The 20,458-nt window shown below is 29.5% G+C and overlaps 2 protein-coding genes across 2 annotated transcripts; both read right to left on the bottom strand.

Annotated features, from left to right (window-relative positions):
• Positions 1–3,797: 3,797 nt before the first annotated feature.
• LOC108455330 (ferritin-like catalase Nec2) lies at positions 3,798–6,173 on the bottom strand. Its single transcript, XM_017753908.2, has 3 exons — positions 5,802–6,173; positions 4,425–4,662; positions 3,798–4,350 (listed from the first exon to the last, which is right to left on the bottom strand). The coding sequence occupies exons 1-3, from the start codon at positions 6,122–6,124 to the stop codon at positions 3,967–3,969; spliced, it is 945 nt and encodes a 314-aa protein (XP_017609397.2). The 5' UTR covers positions 6,125–6,173; the 3' UTR covers positions 3,798–3,966.
• Positions 6,174–16,352: 10,179 nt separating this feature from the next.
• On the bottom strand, positions 16,353–19,894 carry LOC108456456 (ferritin-like catalase Nec2). The gene is made up of 3 exons (XM_017755031.2): positions 19,511–19,894; positions 18,295–18,532; positions 16,353–16,813 (listed from the first exon to the last, which is right to left on the bottom strand). Exons 1-3 carry the CDS (start codon positions 19,831–19,833, stop codon positions 16,430–16,432), a joined length of 945 nt encoding a protein of 314 aa, XP_017610520.1. The 5' UTR covers positions 19,834–19,894; the 3' UTR covers positions 16,353–16,429.
• Positions 19,895–20,458: the final 564 nt, after the last annotated feature.

Below are 20,458 nucleotides of genomic sequence, written 5' to 3'. Positions count from 1 at the left end.
CGTTCCCATGAGGACTAAAAGTATTAATAATTACCATCTTTATATTATTTAACCGACAAGTTGAAGTGATTGAATTAAGGTAAAATTAACTAAATTAATTAACTAAGAACTCGACAAAGAATAAATCAAGAAAATAATCAAATAATAACCAAGAAGTGAAACAATACTCAGGAAAGAATCTATCTAGACTTCATCTGTCATTATTAATCTGAATTAAACAATTTATTCACTTAATATATTATCCGTAAAAATTCCTAAATTATGCTAATATCTCTCTTTAAGACTCAAAACAACTGACTTTAGGTTCACTAATTAAAAAAAATTCTAATCAAAACTCCTATTATCGCATTAACTCGATCTATGAATTCCCCTATTAAATTTAACTCTAATCCGATAGATTTATGTTGTCCTATTTTTAGGATTGCATGCAACTCCACTCAATTATACTAGATCTACTCTTAAATAAGGTCTATTTTTCCTCTAAATTAAGCACATCAAACATGAATTAATAATCTGAAAATATTAAATCAAGAATTAAGCACACATAACTAAGAACAAGATTCAAGTATTTATTGCGTAAAACAAAAATCAAAAGACAGAATTCATCATAAGATTTATCTCCCCTAGGTATTTAGAAAATTAGTTTGTAATCATGATAATAACATCTCAAAAATAGTATAACCACAAGAAATAAAGAAGCTTATAATAAACTTCAAAGAAATCAAAAGGAGATCTTCAATTTTGATGGATATCTGCTTTAGAGTCGACTTCAATGGTGTTTTCCAAGTTATTTTCTTCAATATTCTCTACGGCCCTCTTTCCTCTTCTTATATATGGTATTTATAGGCCTTAAAATGCTTGAAAAACCTAAAAATTGTGTTTTTTCATGTGTTCGGAGTGCGAATTACGAAATCTACACAGTTTGGCACATGGTCGTGTGGCTCTTGAAATCTGCTCCAATTTTTTGATTTTCTCTCCGTTTTCGCTCGTTTTGCTCTCAAATGTCTTCCTAAGTATAGAAACATGAATTTAAAGTATTAGGAGCATAAAATTGTTCATTTTGCATTGATTAATCATCCAAAAATACATTAAGAACGGGATTAAAATATGTTAATTTTTATCACTTATCAAAACACAATATGGATGGATGGAATTGGAATGATGGAGAAATGTGAAAGCTGAGGGGAGAAGATAAGTTGACAAATTATTGGGAAGATTAAAAAAAAAAGTACTAGTTGGCAATGACATGGAAAATTATTGGATGGAACCATGACTAACATGGTAGAAAAAATCTACCTAATAATTTCTCCATAATAAAGTATAAAAGTAAAGTTGTTTCGGTAACAGATGTAGCATCTCATTATCCCAGATCCAACGATTGGCTCGGGTGTAGGGTGCTACACATTATACCTTCAAAATTTTAATAATTAATACTTTTCATCCATATTCATCTATAATCTATGTATAAATTCGCATTTGGAACCTTCAAAAAAATGAAAAATTTGTAATTTAGTCTCTAAACTCTCGTTTTCATTCAATTCAATCCCATAAATCTTTATTCTTTACACTTGCCATTCTGATCGTATGGTAATTTATTAATGCTTTAAACTCAATTCTTCATCTTTGGGAAATTTGCACTTTAGGTCATCATACTTTCAAATTCTACAATTTAGTCCCAAAAGTGAATTCTATCATATTAATACATATTCCAAGTCACCCTCATGTCCAATAATCACTATTAACTCTTAATTTCTCAATTTTGGGCAAATTGCATTTGTCTTCTAACTTTTCAAAATTTATGATTTGGTCCTTATATGCCAAAATCTTATATTCACCATCATTCTCGATAATTCTTTTTCTAAATATCGAATTAATTCCTCAATGCTTCATTTATTAAACTCTTTTTCGAATTTTCTTCAAAATGGGTATAGTTCGAGAGCCAAAGTAAGCATTAAGCTTATGCGCGCGTGTGTGTGAGTGATACTAGAATTTAAAGATGAGAAATTATATGCCAATGACACCTTGGCATTTTTAGCAAAGGTTATGCATTAGGTCTTTAAGTATTCAAGTTCAAGCCCACCATATGCGGATCACAAGTTCCACCACGTATTGATTTTAGTTTGGATTATTTCAGTTCTTGATTTGTTTGCAATTCTCAGGTGTGTAATGTTAGTTGGCTCAAAGAATTGGAGGCATCCTTGAAGTGTGAACTGGAAGCGATCACGTTGGAGGTGTTGGCACAAAATGCATGGATGAGGATCACAATATAAGCTCTAATATGTATATATATTGAATATATACTCAGTTATTACTAGCAAATGAAGGTGTCAACATGAGAGATTTATTTACTGGTAGGTGATCTTAATCATAACTATAGAATTGTGTTGTGAGTATTGTTTTGAACCTTTGTTTGGAAACAATGTTCAAGATGGTGTAGCCAATTTGTTAGCAGACTCGCAAGCCAAGGCAGGTGCACATAGAAAACATATATATATATTTATTGCTTGGTATTAACTGTTGTTTTTTTTTTTTTTGTGTATGTTCTTGGCTTTGGTGTCGTTCCCTGTATGTTTGTGGATTTGACGTTGAACTCTGACTTTTCTGTAATTTGTTTTCATCCAATAAAGTTGCCTTAGCAAAATTGGACCCTCTTTTGTTGGATTTTATATCTGTATGTACAAGGATTTTGCTTGCAGCAATCTAGGTTTTCAAACAATGTATGATTCCATCATCACCAAGAATATCCTTTCACATATTCTTTATAAGATAACAACTTGGTCAAATAATGAAATGTGGATAGGTTGCTTGCTTTGTTTTGGGGGGAGTGTAAATGGCTTGTCCTAAATTTTACTTCTCACTAGGAAAAAGTTAATTCTACTAGTCATCCCCAAATTATGACCCTCATTCTAAATTGATACTTAAACTTCAAAATGTTCTAATTACATCCTCAAATTATCAATGTTAAATCAGTCAGACCCTTTCATTATTGAAACCCTTAATTTAACCATCAAATGACATGTAAAATCTTATGTGAGATAATTTAAAATGAAAATTTTAAAGAAAAGTAAAATATTGTTGTATAATTTTTAAAATTAAAAACTAAAAAAGTAAAATTGAAAAATGAGAGAGTGAATGATAGTTTCTATAAAAGCTTCAAAAGCGCAACCAAGATTTTTACAACATCTATTTTTACAATATTCATTTTTCTTTTAGTTTTTCATTTTAAACTATGTCACATAAGATTTACCGTCTCATTTAACGGTTAAATTAATTATTTTAGTAACGGAAGGACTTTATTGATATAAAATCGATAGTTCAAGGATGTATTTAGAATATTTTAAAGTTTGAGGACCAATTTAAAATAAGGTTCATAGTTGGGTATGTTTGATGCAATTTACTCCTAAAAAAATCTATTATTCTTGAGATTTTATTTTTATTTTTTGCATACTCAAGTTGAATTGTTTAAAGCCCAAAAATCAGTATATGTCGAATTTGTTGGGGGAAAAGATTGTATAAAACAGTAATACCACATCATTTGTATCTATTTTCCAATAGTTTTATGCCACATCAACATTTTCATCTTGAATTTTAGCATATTCGTCTTGAAAAAAATCAAATCCAAATTAAAATCCTGAATTCGGTACAATCCTTTCTATTTTTTGGTTGGCTTTGTTCTCAAATTTCTTTTCCTTTTATGTACTGTAATTTTTGTTTTTACTTGGAAAGTTGGAGACCTTTAAGGCATGCAGTTTTGTTATAATGTGCAAAAATATGAGGCGAAATAGGGCTGAATCACATAATCCCAATGCTCTATTATTTGATTAATGTTCCAAGTTGGAACTAACATACGACGACATATATAGTGCATGCATGTGTTTCTTCATAACATGCAATGGTTTTAATTTATGATAGAACCTAGTGTTTCTCCAATATAATTATCATCATCAATGCTTCAAAACCTCTTAATTAGCTAAGGTTTAGGTTAAGAATGAGTTGATAAAGTGCCCCAATGAAACCATCTGGATATAATCCACCAGGCATGGTGGCGTTGCCGGTTCCAAAAACGATCCTCAAAATCTCCCGTTCAAACCGTGCATGTGCAAGGGAATTGACATCCCCCGGTACCACGTTACTGGTAGTTCGATTCTCTGCTCCGAGGTGGAATGGCACAATCAAACCTTCATCCTTCACACCGCACCCCCCAAGTCGATTAACCACTTCTGAAGTACGGTTGGTGAGTTCCGCCATTGTGAATGTGTATGGCGGCACTGTTGAATTGACCCCATCGTTAAGTATTGTTCGGAGAACTCCAAATGCTGCTGCCTCGTTGAGCCCGATTCCAGCCACCAGCTAAATAAGAAAAATAATGAAGACAATGATTCGAGATTAGATTCAAAAGAATGAAAGGAGGAAAAAGTAGTCACCTGTCGTTGCTCGTCGCCTACAATCGAAGGTATAATTCCGGCGTAATATTGTACTGTAAATGCAGAAATAGCTTCCGCTGCCAGCACAAAGCTGGGAGTGTTGGCGTAAATATTGAATGGAGGAGACAAAGTAGAGACATTGAAACCCAGGTTCACAAATCCAGCAAATACTTGTGCACTAAGATCCAACTGTGGTCCTGGAAGTGGAAGATTGCTCCGAAGTACTTGCTTGATAGCCCTGCAAAGATCAATTTCATTAAAACATGTAAACTACATTAGTCACTGGGTAAGTTTTCATTTTGGTCAATTAACTTAAAAAAAGTTATAATTAGGTCACTAAACTATTCAAAAGTTTTTATTTAAGTTACTGGGCTATAAAAATCTATGCTAATAGCTTTCTCTATTCGCATTGCCTGCCCCATCGAAAGCTCTCTTTCTCCTTCTCTTTTACAGTTCAATTTCTTTTTCATGAAATAGGTTTGGATGCCATGAATATGCAAACCAAAATTCAAACATTTTTTTCTCCGATCTTTGACATTGTCTGTCAAATTGATTTGAATCTAAGTTATATTCTTTTACTCGTTGATGGGCACTGATCCACCATAGCGATCATCAAATTGTTGCTTGGAACTCACTTGTGGAACTTTTATTTTTCTTAAAAAAAAACTTAACAATCTAGTAACTTAAATAATTTTTTTTGAATAGTTCAATGATTTAAACGAAAACTTACCCATAGTTTAGTGGCTAATGTTATAGTTTACCCAAACATTTATTCCATTTCTTAAAGTTTAATAAAAAGCATCACATTAACATATACTCCAAGTCCAAGTAATCTTCATGCATTTAGAATTTAGTCTCTTTACTTTTTTTAGATTTAAAAACTCAGATCTAATTGTTAGCATCGTTAAAATTCTTTCATTAAATTTGATAGTGTGATATTTTGAAATAAGAAAAATACTCACTTAATAGCAAAGGCAAATCTAGAAATTTTTTTAGGGGCAGAATTGAATAATAAATTTTTGAGTGATCAGAATATAATTTTATCATATATTAATTTATGATTTCATCTTTTTAAAAAGGACTAAATAGAATTTTTTTTTCATTTTTTGATGGCCAAAGTGTAATTTTACTATAAATTAAATTTTAATTTTATCATTCATGAGGGGACTTAAAAAGCAATTTTTCCTTTTTTTAGGAGGTCACGGCCTTGCTTACCCGGTCAGATTCGCCCCTATTTGATACCATGTAACAGATAGAAAACATTGTAATGAACTTGGAAAGACAAGTAAAGGGACTATATTTCAAATGAATGAAGAGTATAGGGACTTGGAGCATATATTAACCAAATGATTATGGAAAGTATGAAAGGGTCGGAACCTGAGATGGCCAACGGTTGCTAAACCAAGTTCCTCAATAATCCTACGGGCGGAGTTAGTGATATTGGCAAGGGTGCCTCCAATGGGGACAGGACCTTGGACCAGACCTGGTGATATACCATTGATTCCAACACCAACTGAAGCACGAAGAAAAAATTCTGCTTTATATATGAGCAAGTTAATAGAGAATAAGATCTTATCCCTGGAGGAAGCTGCTACTGGTCTGCATTGAGGTGTATGAATAACAGTATTGGACATAATCATAGAGGATTGAAATGCAACAAGTAAAACAAACGCATACAATAAGCACGATCGATTGGCCATTTTGTTTGAATTACTTAACCAGACCTGCTTATACGAATTTCAGACTGGGGTTGATGTTCATCAGCGGCTGTGTCAGTCTACTTTTATAGAGAAGAAGATGAGAGAAAATTCGATATCAATGCAAGCAATATAGGTTGCATGTACGTTGGGGCTAACATTAATTGCTTAACTAATTCTATACGAGTGGCATGTACGTCCATATAGAGCTCTTATTTAATTCTTGATTTAATGTGAAATTTAGCCTTAAATTTCTATTTGGTTTTTATTTTTTATTTATTAAATTTGGCCATCAATCTTTTAAAAAAGAGTCAAATTTGACCATCAACCTTTTAAAACCTTTTAAAAATAGTTGAATTAATTTTTTTACCGAAAATACTAACTAAAATTTTAAACATAGCAGCCTGCATGGCAATCCGTGTGTACTTCATTTTTTTTTAAAATTTTTTATGAATTTTTTATATATTCTTTTCTTTTTAAAAAATTAAGCATTAGCTATTTCCTGAGTATTTACAGTCTAACAATCACAATTCATCTAAAGTTTCCCAAAAGTATCAGTAACTAAAGTAGGACCGACATCGGAGTCTCGGATTTAATTTCCTATAGAAAATCGATTTTTCAAAAGTTTTGACATGGTTTTTCTCAAAATACCCCTTTCTATGACATGCATGCAAACTTGTTTAAATTTTCACAGTCCGAGTGTTGTAAATTTGTAGCTCTAATACCACCAAATGTAACCTCCCCAACTCGGCCTAGACGTTAGACCCAAATTTGGGAGATTACATCAGCCACCGAGATGGCCTAGTACGATCGTAGTTTTTAAAACAGTTATTTTAGAACATTTATTTATTATTGAAGAAAACTTAGTCTATTTTCAGAAAATTAACAGGTTATCAAAAAAATCGATTTATTTACTACTCAATACTTATTTATAAATTAGAAGCGGAAAAGTGATAATATAACACCACTAACCCGTATCCGACACTGGAATAAGGTTACGGAGCATTATCAGAAATTTCAGAATATTTTCAGATAATGCTTGATATTTACTGTTCATAGTAAAACTGTCCACTTGAGTCATAGTTACTAAATTATTTATATCTTGAGCTACAGAACTCCAAATTAAGTTCTGTTAATTTTCCCTGAAACTAGACTCATATATCTCCTTACCATAAAATTTTCAGAATTTTTGGTTAAGCCAATAAATACAGTTTATTCTTCAAAGTCACCCCTATTTCGTTGTCAGATAGTTCCGACCCCTCTTCACTAATATTAATTATTTCCTCATACAGAATTCGGATAATGTTCTCATTTGATTCTTTTGAAAACAGACTCATTAAGGATTTAAGAATATAAATTTAAGCCCCTAATTATTTTTCTTCAATTGATTATGATTTTACAAAGTCATAATAGGGGAACCCGAAATCATTCTGACCTTGTCTCACAAAAATTCAAATATCTCATAATATGAATTTGATTACACCATTTCTTATATGTAAAACTAGACTCAATAGGCTTTAATTTCATATTTTATTCAACCTCTAAGTCAATTTCAAAAATTTTTGGTGATTTTTCAAAGTTGGACTAATGTTGCTGTCCAAAACTGTTTTAGTGAAAAATGTTGATAACTAAGTTTATAATACATTCACTTCCTTTCAATTAAACCCTATACATGCCATATAAACCTTAAGATGCATAATAAAATTTACCGAAGTAATCTAGATAGTGTGCCCTGATGTGTTGATTCGATCAGTCGACCCCACGCCATTCTACAAAGAACATTAAACACACAGGAGTAAGCTTATGTAAGCTTAGTAAGTTCATAGGCTCATAACATAAATCTTACCAAAATACCATAGCAATTCAATAAACAAGTATTATACACATATCTCCTGCCATTCACTATTTCACACGATGAATTCATTTTATTGAGCTCAATTTCAAACATCAAATTAGATTTCAGCACGTAATTTCAATTGTCACTTACTATCACTTGTCAAACCAGAGAACGTCTTACAGATTTGAGTACGTCGTTTGCTTAATGCCACAATTCACAACTGGGTATGGTTTTCCTCATGGAAAATACCATACCTACGTTTCACAACTCAGTATGGAAAATACCATACCTACGTTTCACAACTCGGTATGGAAAATACCATACCTATGTATCATAGCTCGGTATGGAAATACCATACCTACATTTCATAACTCAGTATAGAAAATACCATGCCTACGTATCATAACTCAGTATGGAAATACCATACCTACGTTTCACATTTTTCCATGGAACAACCATGGTCTTATCCGTCAATTCATCACACCTCACAACACAAGCGTACTCAATCCTGCGTTTTTTCGCAATTTGAACTTCCAATTCAATTTTCACATTTTCTCGATATTAACAATTCAATAGCAAATATCTGAAATAACACATTACATCATTCTCATATTAAAAATTAATATACAAGTTCAGCCATATGAACTTACCTGGGCAAATTCGCAAAAGTCATACAAGTTCAAGGACTAATCGGCTATTTTCTCTTTTCTACGATTCACTTCGGGTTCTTGATCTATAATTGTAAAATCATTCATTTATTAGAATTCATTTGAATTTTACTCTACTCCATAGTTTATACCCTTTAATTCCGAAATTACACTTTTTCACAAATTTTATATGTTTTACAATTTAGTCCCTGCTCAATTAACCCATCAATTGAGCTAATTTTTCTCAATTAACACTTTATTTATTCATTATAAGCTACTAAAAAATCTTTGAAAATCATAATTTCAGCACCAAACCTTAATTCACAACTTTTTCACAATTAGGTCATAAAATCAATTTCTATTAAAATTACTCAATAAAATCATCATAAAATAAAATAAGAACTTCACTTCCATAATAATTCACCATAATCATACAACACTTATTCATGGTAACTTTTAAAGTCACCCATAAAATCAAAAACTAATGAATTAGATAGTTGGACCTAATTGTAAAAGTCACAAAAACATAAAAATTACTAAGAAAAAGTAAAATTTGAACTCACATATGTCAAAATATGAAAAACCAGCAACTTTAAGACCTCCCATGGCATTTTTTCTGAAGAAAAAATGATGATATCTCTAGATTTTTCAATTTTGTCTTTATTTTATATGTTTAATTTGCAAAATTTCCAATTTTGCCCTTGTTTCTCCTTGTCTTTTTTGCTGATTTTCTTGCCCAAACCGTCCAACCCATATAATTTGGGTCTGATTTCCTTTTAAATCCCTCCTTATTATTCACTTAAGCTATTTAATCACTTTACCAAATTTTTTCACTATTTTCAATTTAGTCCTTTTAATTAATTGACTAACCAAACGTTAAAATTTTATAACAAAACTTTAAAATGAACTTAATAACACTCCATAAATATTTATAAAAATATTTATACTCCATAAATATTTATAAAATATTTATGATTCGGTTTATGAATCCAAGGTCTCGATACCTTGTTTTCAACCCGATTTACCTAATTAATTATTTTAAATCACAAAATTCACTAATTAAAAAATAATAATTTTATAATCACACTTGACTCATAGGTATTAATTTATTAAATTTTCAACTTACTCATCGGATTTAGTGATCTCGAATCACTATTTCCGATAGTTTAAACTTTTTATAAAAATCAAAGTTCATGCATAATTAATTAATATTCATATTTCAATATCCTAAAATCGATTGCAAGATTCTCGTTAGATAGGAATTCTTTAAAGATTCAAAATCTAAGCATCGGGATTGAGGCATACTTACCGATTCTTGGTTAGGTTTTGGAATGTTTCTAATAACAATTTCGATTCTAGTAGATAAACGAGTTAACGAAGATTAACTTTGATTCGAGAAAGTCAATAATAATTCAGCCATGGACTAAAAATATGATGAAAAGAAAAGGTGAAGATATAGAGAAAAGAGGGAGCTAGGAATTCTATTTTGGAATGAAAAATAAAATAAAATCTTAATGTAATTAGGAAAGAGGAGTAAATAGTTAGGATTTCAAACTTTTAAGGGGCTATAAGGTAATTTATCCTTTTTTCCAAAAATAAATGGGAATTTTGGCATGATTTAAACCTAAAAGTAGGGAAAAGAGTGCAAGGCTTTACCATAGATTGTTACCTAATCTACCTACTTATTTTATTCAACATATTTTTTGTTGAAAATTTTATATAAAGTAAAAAATTAAAATGACTATCAAACACATTCAAAATATTAAATGTTGAAAATTTTCGCTTTCAATGAAATGAAAATTTTAATAGTGTATCAAACACACTTCTAATTAACTATTTTAAATTTATTATTATATTTGATTTATTCTTTTTTCAATTTGTTTGAAGTTATGCTTTATATTATTTATTTAAATGAATTGTATTTTAAATATCATATTTATTATTAAATTATTGTTAATAACTTAAACTCTTTTTACTGCATAACTTTAATATTTTTTGTTGTTTGGTAGATTTCTTAAAAATATTTCATAAAAGTTGTTTTCAATTAAACAAACATACATTTGAGATTTTCTTATTTTTCATTGTTTAATTGAATTTATTTTTATCTAAAATTTTATATTTTACATTTTTTTGCACATATTAAAAATATTATGTTAAATTCAGATTCATTACAATATTATTTTTAATTACATGACTACTAAGTGAGTATTTTTATTTAAAAATGTGACATCAACAAAATTGACAAAAATTTAACGAAGTCAATAAATTTTCAAATTTTAAAAGTAAAGGGACTAAATTCTTGAAAATAAAAGTACAAATACTAAATTACAAATCAGTGAAGTGTACATAGACTTATGACATATTTTAACCTTTATACTACAAAAATTTATTATTAATATATTTATAATTGTAATAAATATTTATTATTAAAATATTAATATTGAATATTTTAATGATATGTGAATAATATTATTTAAAATTATTATTTTTAAAATTTATTATTAAAATAAAATTGAAATATTAAATAATTTATTAAAATAATAAATTATGTTTATTATATTAATAATTTATTATATGACTAAATATAAATAATTAAATATGTATGTTTAATAATATTGAAAAATATAATATTTTAAATATTTTTAAAATAAAAATAAATTTTATTCTCAATATAATAATATTAAGCTTGATTTAAGTTAATTTTTATAAAAATAAAATAAAATTATCTACAAATGAGCTCTTTTCCGAAAATGACTTACGCTTTTTAAAAGGGTAAGTCATTTTACAGGAAAAATCGTTTATTTTACCTTGACCTGTAAGTCATTTTCCGTTGACCAAACTATTTTCTATGAAATAAACACAGGAAAATATAGAAAACATTTTCCGTAAGACCTTTTATATGTAAACAGACAGACTCTAATAAAACATATTTAAAACTTTATAAAAAACTATACAAATTCTTAAAACTTATAAGAAATCATAAAAATATTAAAACCGATATAAATATATAATTATTATAAAAAAACCTTAAAACTTAAATTGGACTAGTCATTCAATTGCACCGATTAGATCAAAATCGACAATGGTGCCAGTCCGAAGAAAGTCATTATGTCATGCCCTAAAATTTAGGGGGCTAGTTGAAATAATTAATTAAGAAATGAATTAGGCTTGGTGGTTAAGTAGTTAATGCCTTAGATACTTAAAGATCTAAGGTTCAAGCCACTCCTCTTTCATTTATTTTCTTTTTAATTTCAACAGTAACCTCCCCAACCCAACCTAGACGTCGGGTTGGGGAGGTTACATCGACCACCAAGATGGCCTAGCAGGGTTATTGAGGTTTTGAAAACAACTAATTTAAAATATTTGTTTAATTCAGTAGAAAATTTAGTTATAAACTATTTTATTATCCTCAAAATCTTAATTTTTAATTTGACAATGGGAAAACAATATCTATTGGTTTTAAGGAAAATCGAGGGTTAATGTCACATCCTAAAATTAGGGCTAGAAGAAATAGAGATAAAAATATATATATATATATATATATATATATATATATTTAAAACAAAGGATAAGAGAATTTAGTATGCCTTAAAAATTATTTTTATTAAAAATTGATAAGAATAAGTCTACTGGTTTGATGATAAAGCCTTAGCACTCCCTTAAGTCCTAAGTTTGAAACCCCTAATACGCATCTAGCTAATATATTTTATTTTCTCATTTTTACCCATAAAAGTGTAACTATTTTTTTAAAATTTAGCCCATGCTTTAAATTAGTCATAATTCTACATGAATTTTTAAAACCTATTTCAATTAGGGAAAGAAAGTATTATGAATAGCCAATTTTAATCAAACTCTAGAATTTTTACCTAGCAAGTTTTCAAGAAAAGCACCCTCAAACTGTTTTCTTTCCAAACCAATTTTCAAAGCTAAAGGAGTCAAAGTTTCAAAATCATCCCTCTCCCTCATGTAGATCTTCAACCTCCTCTTCCAAATTAAGGTTTTTGTATTTTCTCAAATCAACATAAATCATTATGTATGATTATTCAATTGAGGAAGTAGGAGGTAAGGTAGTTTGTAATACAAAACCTTAATACATGTATGCGAACCCCCGAGTAAGAGGATTGTAAGCGAACCCTTATTATATATGGACTATTATGCAAAACACCCCATGTATGCAAATCTTAAGTATGTGAACCCTTAGGGGAACATATGTGCGATCCCTTAGTGCATAGGTGTGAACCCTATAAATTTTATTCATGCAAACTCTACATGCTACTATATGCGAACCCTACATATTGAATTATACGAACCCTTTATGTTTTATGCGAACCTCATAAGTCTAATATATGCGAACCCTATAGGAAATATCATGCAAACCACCTATGTTGTTGTGATGAGAACCCCCAGTTATGCAAGCACATGCATGCGAACCACCTAAATGTGCGAACCCTTACGCATGAAAACCCTAAGTTCGAACCCCCTATAGGCGAGCACTGAACGCCAACCTAGAAGATAAAACCCTAGGTGTGCAAATCCTGTATGTGAGAACCTAGGTGTCTCCCCTACCTTAACAATTACTTAAAATTCAAACTCAACAAGGTTTACCTTAATAATTACTTAAAATTCAAACTCAACAAGGTTTACCTTAATAATTACTTAAAATTCAAACTCAACAAGGTTTAACATCCTCACTAAGATTCACTCAAAGCACTCAAAGTGTTTAAAGGATAATTAATATGCACTCAATAGTTAAACGAGAAATGTTATTACCATAAGCTTGCTTAAGAATCAAATCTCCACCACTAAAAAATGATGACACAAAAATCAAGAGGTTTTTATAAGAGCTGCAATGGGGCTTAGGTTAAGGGTAGGGAAGGGTATAATAGGTGATTACAGTTGAGATTTGAATTGATAGGCTACCTAACCAAAAGAATAAGATGTTGAATTGCAAAGAATTGACATGAATAATAAACAAACAATTGAAGTGAGCCTTTATACAAAATCTACTAGTGATGATTTAAGCTCAACAAAAAATATAATGGGGCTATAACATGAAGAGTGATCTCACAATTAAACAAGATAGCCCAAAGTTTTTCCATTTTTTTTCTCTTTTTTTAAACAAAGAAAAATTCAGCAATCTGAACGGTCAAACATGGTTAGACAACTTACCAAAATCTAATCTCGACTAAAGGAAAGAAATAAAAAGGTAATTCAAAGATTAATGGGGTTTTAAGGGTTAAAATGAATGAGTGATAGATGAACAAAAAAGAATTAGGCTCAAAGGGGTTACCTAGTGGACAATAAAGTGGGTAGGCTACTTAAAGGCTAAATGGGTTAAATCTTAAGTGTCTCTATCATCCCAACATATTACATCATTAATGTGGTTTTGATATTCATAACAAAAGTAAGTTCTAGAATAACTCACTTATTTGACGTACTCAAAACCAAAAAATAATGAGGATAAAAGGATAGATGCTCTAAAGGCTCAAAAGCTCACAAAATTATGGTTTTAATGTCAAAACTTGTAAAATTATAATTCATTACAAGTATTAAATTCAAGGAGAAAACCCAAAATAATTTTTTTGAAAATAGCTCATCATGCTTGGCTCTCTCATGTATTAAAGTATAAATAAAAAATGTATAAAAATCTAAAATTATCACAAAACAGAATCAACAAAAAATCTAGATTTGGAAAAGACAACTCTCATGCAGAAATTAAGAAAATTGCTTAAGCAAACATGCAAAATTTCAAGAACTAAGTCGAATGAAAGTATAAAATTCTCTCCACACTTAAGATGTACAATACCCTCAATGTACGAACAAAGATAAACACAATATACTGAATAAATTAATAAAATGAAGAAAGAACTGAAACCGCCTTGAATTGGGATGAAGGGATAGAGAGTGTGAAATCTTAAAGCATTAGAGATTCGAAGTTAAGTAAAACTATCATTGCAAACAAAAAAAATAAAAAGGTAAAAAGAAAGCGAAATAAAAAGAGAAACGAAAAAGGATCTAGTGAAGGAAAGAAATGGTCCACAGTCTCTACAAGGTCGTGTCGTTGACCCGTATGGCTCACACGGTCGTGTCTTTAGTCTACGTGGTTTTCGCTAAGATAAAATTATGCTCCAGTATTCACACGGTCATGTCTTCAGTCTACGTGGTTTTCGCTAAGATAAAATTATGCTCCAGTATTCACACGGTCGTGTCGTCAACCTGTGTAGGTCACATGACTGTGTTTTTAGACCGTGTGCCTTTTAGGAACCTTGTGGTTCCACATAATATCACATCCAATATTCACATGACAGTGTCTTAAACCCGTGTGGTTCACATAGTCGTGTCTTCAGGCCGTGTGGTTCACATGGTTGTGTCTGACACCGTTTAAATTGAATTGACCAACTTTACACCTATTCAATATAATTTATATTTAAATCCAAACTCAATATAGTATTGGACCAATAGTCCAAAATACCAACCAAACTCAAACTTAAACCCAATATAAAATTTATTCAAAATCCAACCTAAATAAAAAAAACTCAAATCAAATTAAAATTTAATATAAAAATAATTTTAATAAAATTTAATATTAATAAAAAATAAATATTAATGAATAAAACAACTTTTAAATTTTCTAATTTATATTGTTATAGATAATTTTTTATTAAAAGATATAGGGCTTGAAATTAAATTTATTAGTAATATTATTGTATAAGAAATCATGTTTAATCATTTATAATATGTATAACACAAGTTATTGTACTATTAGATTAATTAATTGTATCATTATATATTTTATATTATCATTAAAGTTTATTTTTATATATTTTAATAATTATATATATTATACATGTATAATTATAGTATTAAAATATTTTATATTAAATTAATATTTTTAAAATTTTATTTCTTTTTATAACTCAATATTAAAAGATATTATTAATTACTTTTCCTATTACTAAAATTTTATTATAAGTATGCAATGCTTTTGGATAAATTTTCAAAAATAAAAATTATCATTTATTTATATTTTATTTTTAGTTTAAGTGATATCATAAAATCAGATTAATTATTAGTGTCTATTATGTTTGTTTAATTATAAATTTGGGCTTTGGGTTGGATTTACCTCGGGCTCAACCTAGATCGATCTCGAGCTTGAATTTGTTACAAGCTCAGACTTTCTTGGGCTCAGATTTTCTCCGACTTGAGATTTTTCGGCTCGAATCTATTACAAGCTTGAGATTTTTTGAACTTAAATCATTACAGGCTTGAATTGACATGATCAAGCTTTCGTGCTCGGGCCTGTTTTGCTAGCTTTAGCAGGATAGGATGCCAAGGGGCCACCTATGCCTAGGGTCATGGTAAAAGGTAGAGGAATCTTAGGGAGGGTAGTCCTTTTGTATTTAGAAAAGTGTCCCCATTTCAAACATCTTTATATTTTCTAGTATCATTTATATAAAAACATTTTAACGTCTTTGCAGGGGTGGATAGTCAACAATTGTTGAGTTGAGCCATCAGTTAGGGTTTATAGTAGGTCATCATTGAGAGTTGCCCTTAAGGCCCATTGTTGGTGTGTAAGTCCTTTTTTAAACCTTTTTTTTAATTTTTTCTATATAATAAAATCATTTTTCCCTCTAGAGAAAGATGGAGTATACTAATGGCATTCGTTATGCCCTGACGAGGCATGCAATTTTGTTATGATGTGCAAAAACAAAATAGGGCTAAATCACATACATAGTGCATGCATGTGTTTCTTTATAACATGCAATGGTTTTTATTTATGATAGAACATAGTATTATCATTGTCAAAGCTTCAAAAGCTCTTAATTAGCTAAGTTGCAAGTCACGAATGCGTCGATTAAGTGACCCAATGAAACCACTTGGATAAAGTCCACCAGGCATGGTGGCGTTACCGGTTCCATATACTATCCTCAATATCTCACGTTCAAACCGTACATACGCAAGGGAATTGACATCAGCCGGCACGACGTTACTGGTAGTTCGATTCTCTGCTCCAAGTTGCAATGGCACAATCAAACCTTCAGCTTTTACACCACATCCCCCAAGCCGGTTAACCACTTCTGAAGTACGGTTGCTAAGCTCCGCCGCTGTGAATGTGTATGGCTGCACTGTTGAATTGATCACATCGTTAAGTAGTGTTCGGAGAACTCCTAATCCTACTGCCTGGCTGAGCCCGATTCTAGTCACCAGCTAAATAAGAAAAATAAAGGCAATGATTTTATATGAAGCCAACGTTAAAAATAAAGTAGAAGGAAAAATAATGAATAAAATGAAGTTATAAACAGGTAGTGAAAATTTCTTTAAATAATATAAAATCCAATACACAAATCACATACTTTTTAGGGTATTAGGATCTAAATTTTTTTGTCAAAGTTGGTCCCTGAAATTGATAATTGTTCCTATATTAGGGCTTGAATTATTTTTTGTTTCAAGTTAGTCCTTGAACTTGGTAATTATTTTCACATTAGGGCCTGAACTTTTTTTTTCCAAATTAGTCCTTAAACTTGGCAATTGTTCCTACCTTCGGGCTTGATTTTTTTTGTCCAAGTTAATCCCTGACATTTCCTTGTAAAAAAGGTTAGGAAAAAAAAGTCCAGGTGCTAATATGAGAACAATTATTAAGCTTAAAAATTAACCTAGACAAAAAAAAAGTTAGGACTCGACTGTGGGAAGAGTTGCCAATTTCTGTCCCAAAAAGTGCATTAACCCTTAAATTTTTTATACTATATGGTCTTCATGCTAAAGGGTCAAAAAATCCCTCAATAAAAAATCAAAAATTATAATTGATCTCTTATGAAGAAAATACACCCAATTGAACTCTTAGTGATTAAAAATTCAATGGACTCTTTTTATTAACGAAAAATGTTAGTTGACTAGTTTGACCATTAATTGTGTTGATATTGCAACGAAAGCCACCAGAAGCTATCACGTAGTAGTATGTTAATGTGGCATGCCATGTCAACAAAAAATAAATCTTTTAAATTATTTAAAATGTACATATTAAATTAATCGAACAAATTTTGAAACATCATAATTAAAAATTTTAAGCTAAAACATTAAAAATTATAAAAAAATAGAATTAGACAATGTATCGAAATATGTACAAAATTATAAAATCCAAATAATTTTAAAAAACATTAAATTTTTTTTTCATATTTTAATTTTTATATAATATTTATAATTTATAATTTCTAAATTTTATAGTTTTGAAGTCATTTAGAATGAATATGAACAAATGATTGTCCAAATTTAGTTGAACCTAAACAACCATTTGTCTAGGTACATTTTGACGGCACATTTTTTATACGTTTTAAATTCTTTCAAACTTTTTTCATATTTTATTTTTATGTATATTTTAGAATTTTAAATAATTAATTATATATTTTAGAATTTTGAGATTCTTTTAATTTTGCACTCATCTAAAATGAATTTAGACAAATAATTATTTCAAATCCATTATGTATGCATATTTTAATTATTTTCTAGAAAAATATTTTATTTTTTCATGTCAACATACTGTCATATGATAGTTTTTGATAGCTTTAGTCAATCACGGTTTTAAGATTAAATCGATCTGATTTCCATTAAAGAATTGGGTGAATTGATATTTTTTTGAATCATTAGCAATTCAATTGAAAGTAATTTTTTAATAAGAGGTCAATTGAAATTACCTGTTGTAGATCGTTGCCCACAATCGAAGGTATAATTCCGGCGTAATATTGTTGTATAAATGCAGAAAAACCTTTCGCTGCGGCCACAAAGCTGGGGGTGTTGGCGTAAATATTGAATGGAGGAGTCAAAGTAGAGACATTGAAAGCCACGTTCACAAATGCGGCATATGCTTCTGCGCTGACATCTATTAGTGGGCTTGTTATTGGAGCATCCAGTATTTCGGCTTGTACGAGAGCCCTGTAATAAATAAATAAAAATCAAACTTTTTTCAACTTTTTAGATCATTTATTTCATTTCTTAGGGTAATAAAATACGGTTGAAAATATCACATTTTATACCGGTATCGCCTTGGGAAATGGTGGCACTAAAATTTTTTTTTTGTTTCTATTATTTTTTGTAATGATGATGCAATAATTTTAGGGTAGTATCGCCATTTGAAGTGAGAGAACCTACTTTTATTGTAGAAACTAGATTATTTTTCTAAATAATCTAATATTAAGGTCATTTTCATAAATTTTTAATTTTTAGGTTATTTATCTAAAATACTCTAATAGTTCGGTGGTCATTTTATAATTTTTAAAGTTAAGTAACTAAAATGTAATCTTATCAATAAATTAGTGATTATGAGTGTTGTTTACCCTAAATTTTTTCAACGATATTGATGTGACAATCTACGATATTTCATGTTGACGTTAGACTATTTGTTTTATATGTTGCCTAGACAAATACTTTATATTTTATAAAAATTAAAATTTTCAAAAATTATAAAAAAATAAACATGAAATAAATGCAAATTTCATGCGGGTCACCTTGTTTAAGAATTTAATATTTTAGTTAGTATTTTGTTTAAAAAATAACAATTTAATTTTTTTAAAAGGTTATTTGTCAATTTTGACTCTTTTAAAAGTTGAGAGTTAATTCTTGCTCAAAAAGAATTAGAGCTAAATGACAAAAGATATAAATATTAAGGACTAAATTATCATTATGTCTTTACATTTTTTGCCAATCTATCTTATTCTCTATTGGTATAATAATAAATTTAACCTTTAGTGTTTATAAATTATGTCAATTTAGTTCTGATTGTAAAAGAATTCAACAAATTTAACCCGTAGGTGTAAATGTTTAAGGGATAAATCTCCTGAAATCAGAAAGATCTTTTCACCATTTCTTAAATTCAATAAAAAGGATTATGAAACCTATGAAAGAGGTCGGAACCTGAGATGGCCAACAGTAAGTAAACCAACTTCCTCAATAACCCTACGGACGGAGTTACTGAAATTAGCAGTGGTGGCTCCAATGGGAGCAGGACCTTGGACCAGACCTGGTGATACATCATTGATTCCAACTCCAATTGAAGCATGGAGAAGAAACTGCGCTTGATATAAGAGCAAGTTCACAGAGAATATGATCTTTTCGTTAGAGGAAGCAGCTACTGGTCTGCATTGAGGTGTATGAATAACAGTATTGGCATTAATCATGGTAGATTGAAATGCAACAAGTAAAAGAAACGCATATAATAAGCATGATGGGTTAGCCATTTTCTTTGAATTGCTTAACCAACCTGCTTATACGAAATTCAAAATGGGGTTGATGTTCATCAGCGGCTGTGTTAGTCTGCTTTTATAGAGAAGAAGATGGGAGAAAATTTGGTATACTATAGATTACATGCATGATGGGGGTAATATTAATTGCTTAATTACTTCTGTACAAGTGGCATGTACATGTGCTATAGTTGAATTATCATTTTCATTTAATTCTTGATATAATCATAAATTTAAGCATTTTGTCAATTGGATTGTTATTTCTTTTTAACCATTAATCTTTAAAAATCGAATTAATTTTGTTAACGAAAACATTAATTAAAATATTAAATTTTTATACATGGCAGCTTGCATAGTATATACTTCATGTTTTTTTAAAACTTTTTATTTTAATTTTTAAATATTTTATAATTTTAAAATTATTTATTGATCGATATATAAGACAAATATGTTATGTCAACATGAAGCGAACATAGGTTGTCATACGAGTTGTCACACCAACTGCCATACCAACATCATTGAAAATTTAATGTATTAATTAGTATTTTCATTAAAGAAAAGTTATTTAATTTTTTTAAAGAAATTAATGATTTAGGTTATTCTGTGAACACTTAACAAATAA

The sequence above is a fragment of the Gossypium arboreum genome, chromosome 12 (genome assembly GCF_025698485.1).
Source record: "Gossypium arboreum isolate Shixiya-1 chromosome 12, ASM2569848v2, whole genome shotgun sequence".
In the NCBI taxonomy this organism is placed as follows: Eukaryota; Viridiplantae; Streptophyta; class Magnoliopsida; order Malvales; family Malvaceae; genus Gossypium; species Gossypium arboreum.
This window is presented reverse-complemented; position numbering and strand designations above follow the sequence as displayed.

Coding starts and splice junctions, on each gene's coding strand:
- LOC108455330 (XM_017753908.2), bottom strand. CDS start 6,124: ATGGCCAATCGATCGTGCTTATTGTATGCGTTTGTTTTACTTGTTGCA. Junction 4,663..5,801: donor GCAACCGTTGGCCATCTCAG/GTTCCGACCCTT, acceptor TGATCTTTGCAG/GGCTATCAAGCAAGTACTTC. Junction 4,351..4,424: donor TAGGCGACGAGCAACGACAG/GTGACTACTTTT, acceptor TTTCTTATTTAG/CTGGTGGCTGGAATCGGGCT.
- LOC108456456 (XM_017755031.2), bottom strand. CDS start 19,833: ATGGCTAACCCATCATGCTTATTATATGCGTTTCTTTTACTTGTTGCA. Junction 18,533..19,510: donor CTTACTGTTGGCCATCTCAG/GTTCCGACCTCT, acceptor TATTTATTACAG/GGCTCTCGTACAAGCCGAAA. Junction 16,814..18,294: donor TGGGCAACGATCTACAACAG/GTAATTTCAATT, acceptor TTTCTTATTTAG/CTGGTGACTAGAATCGGGCT.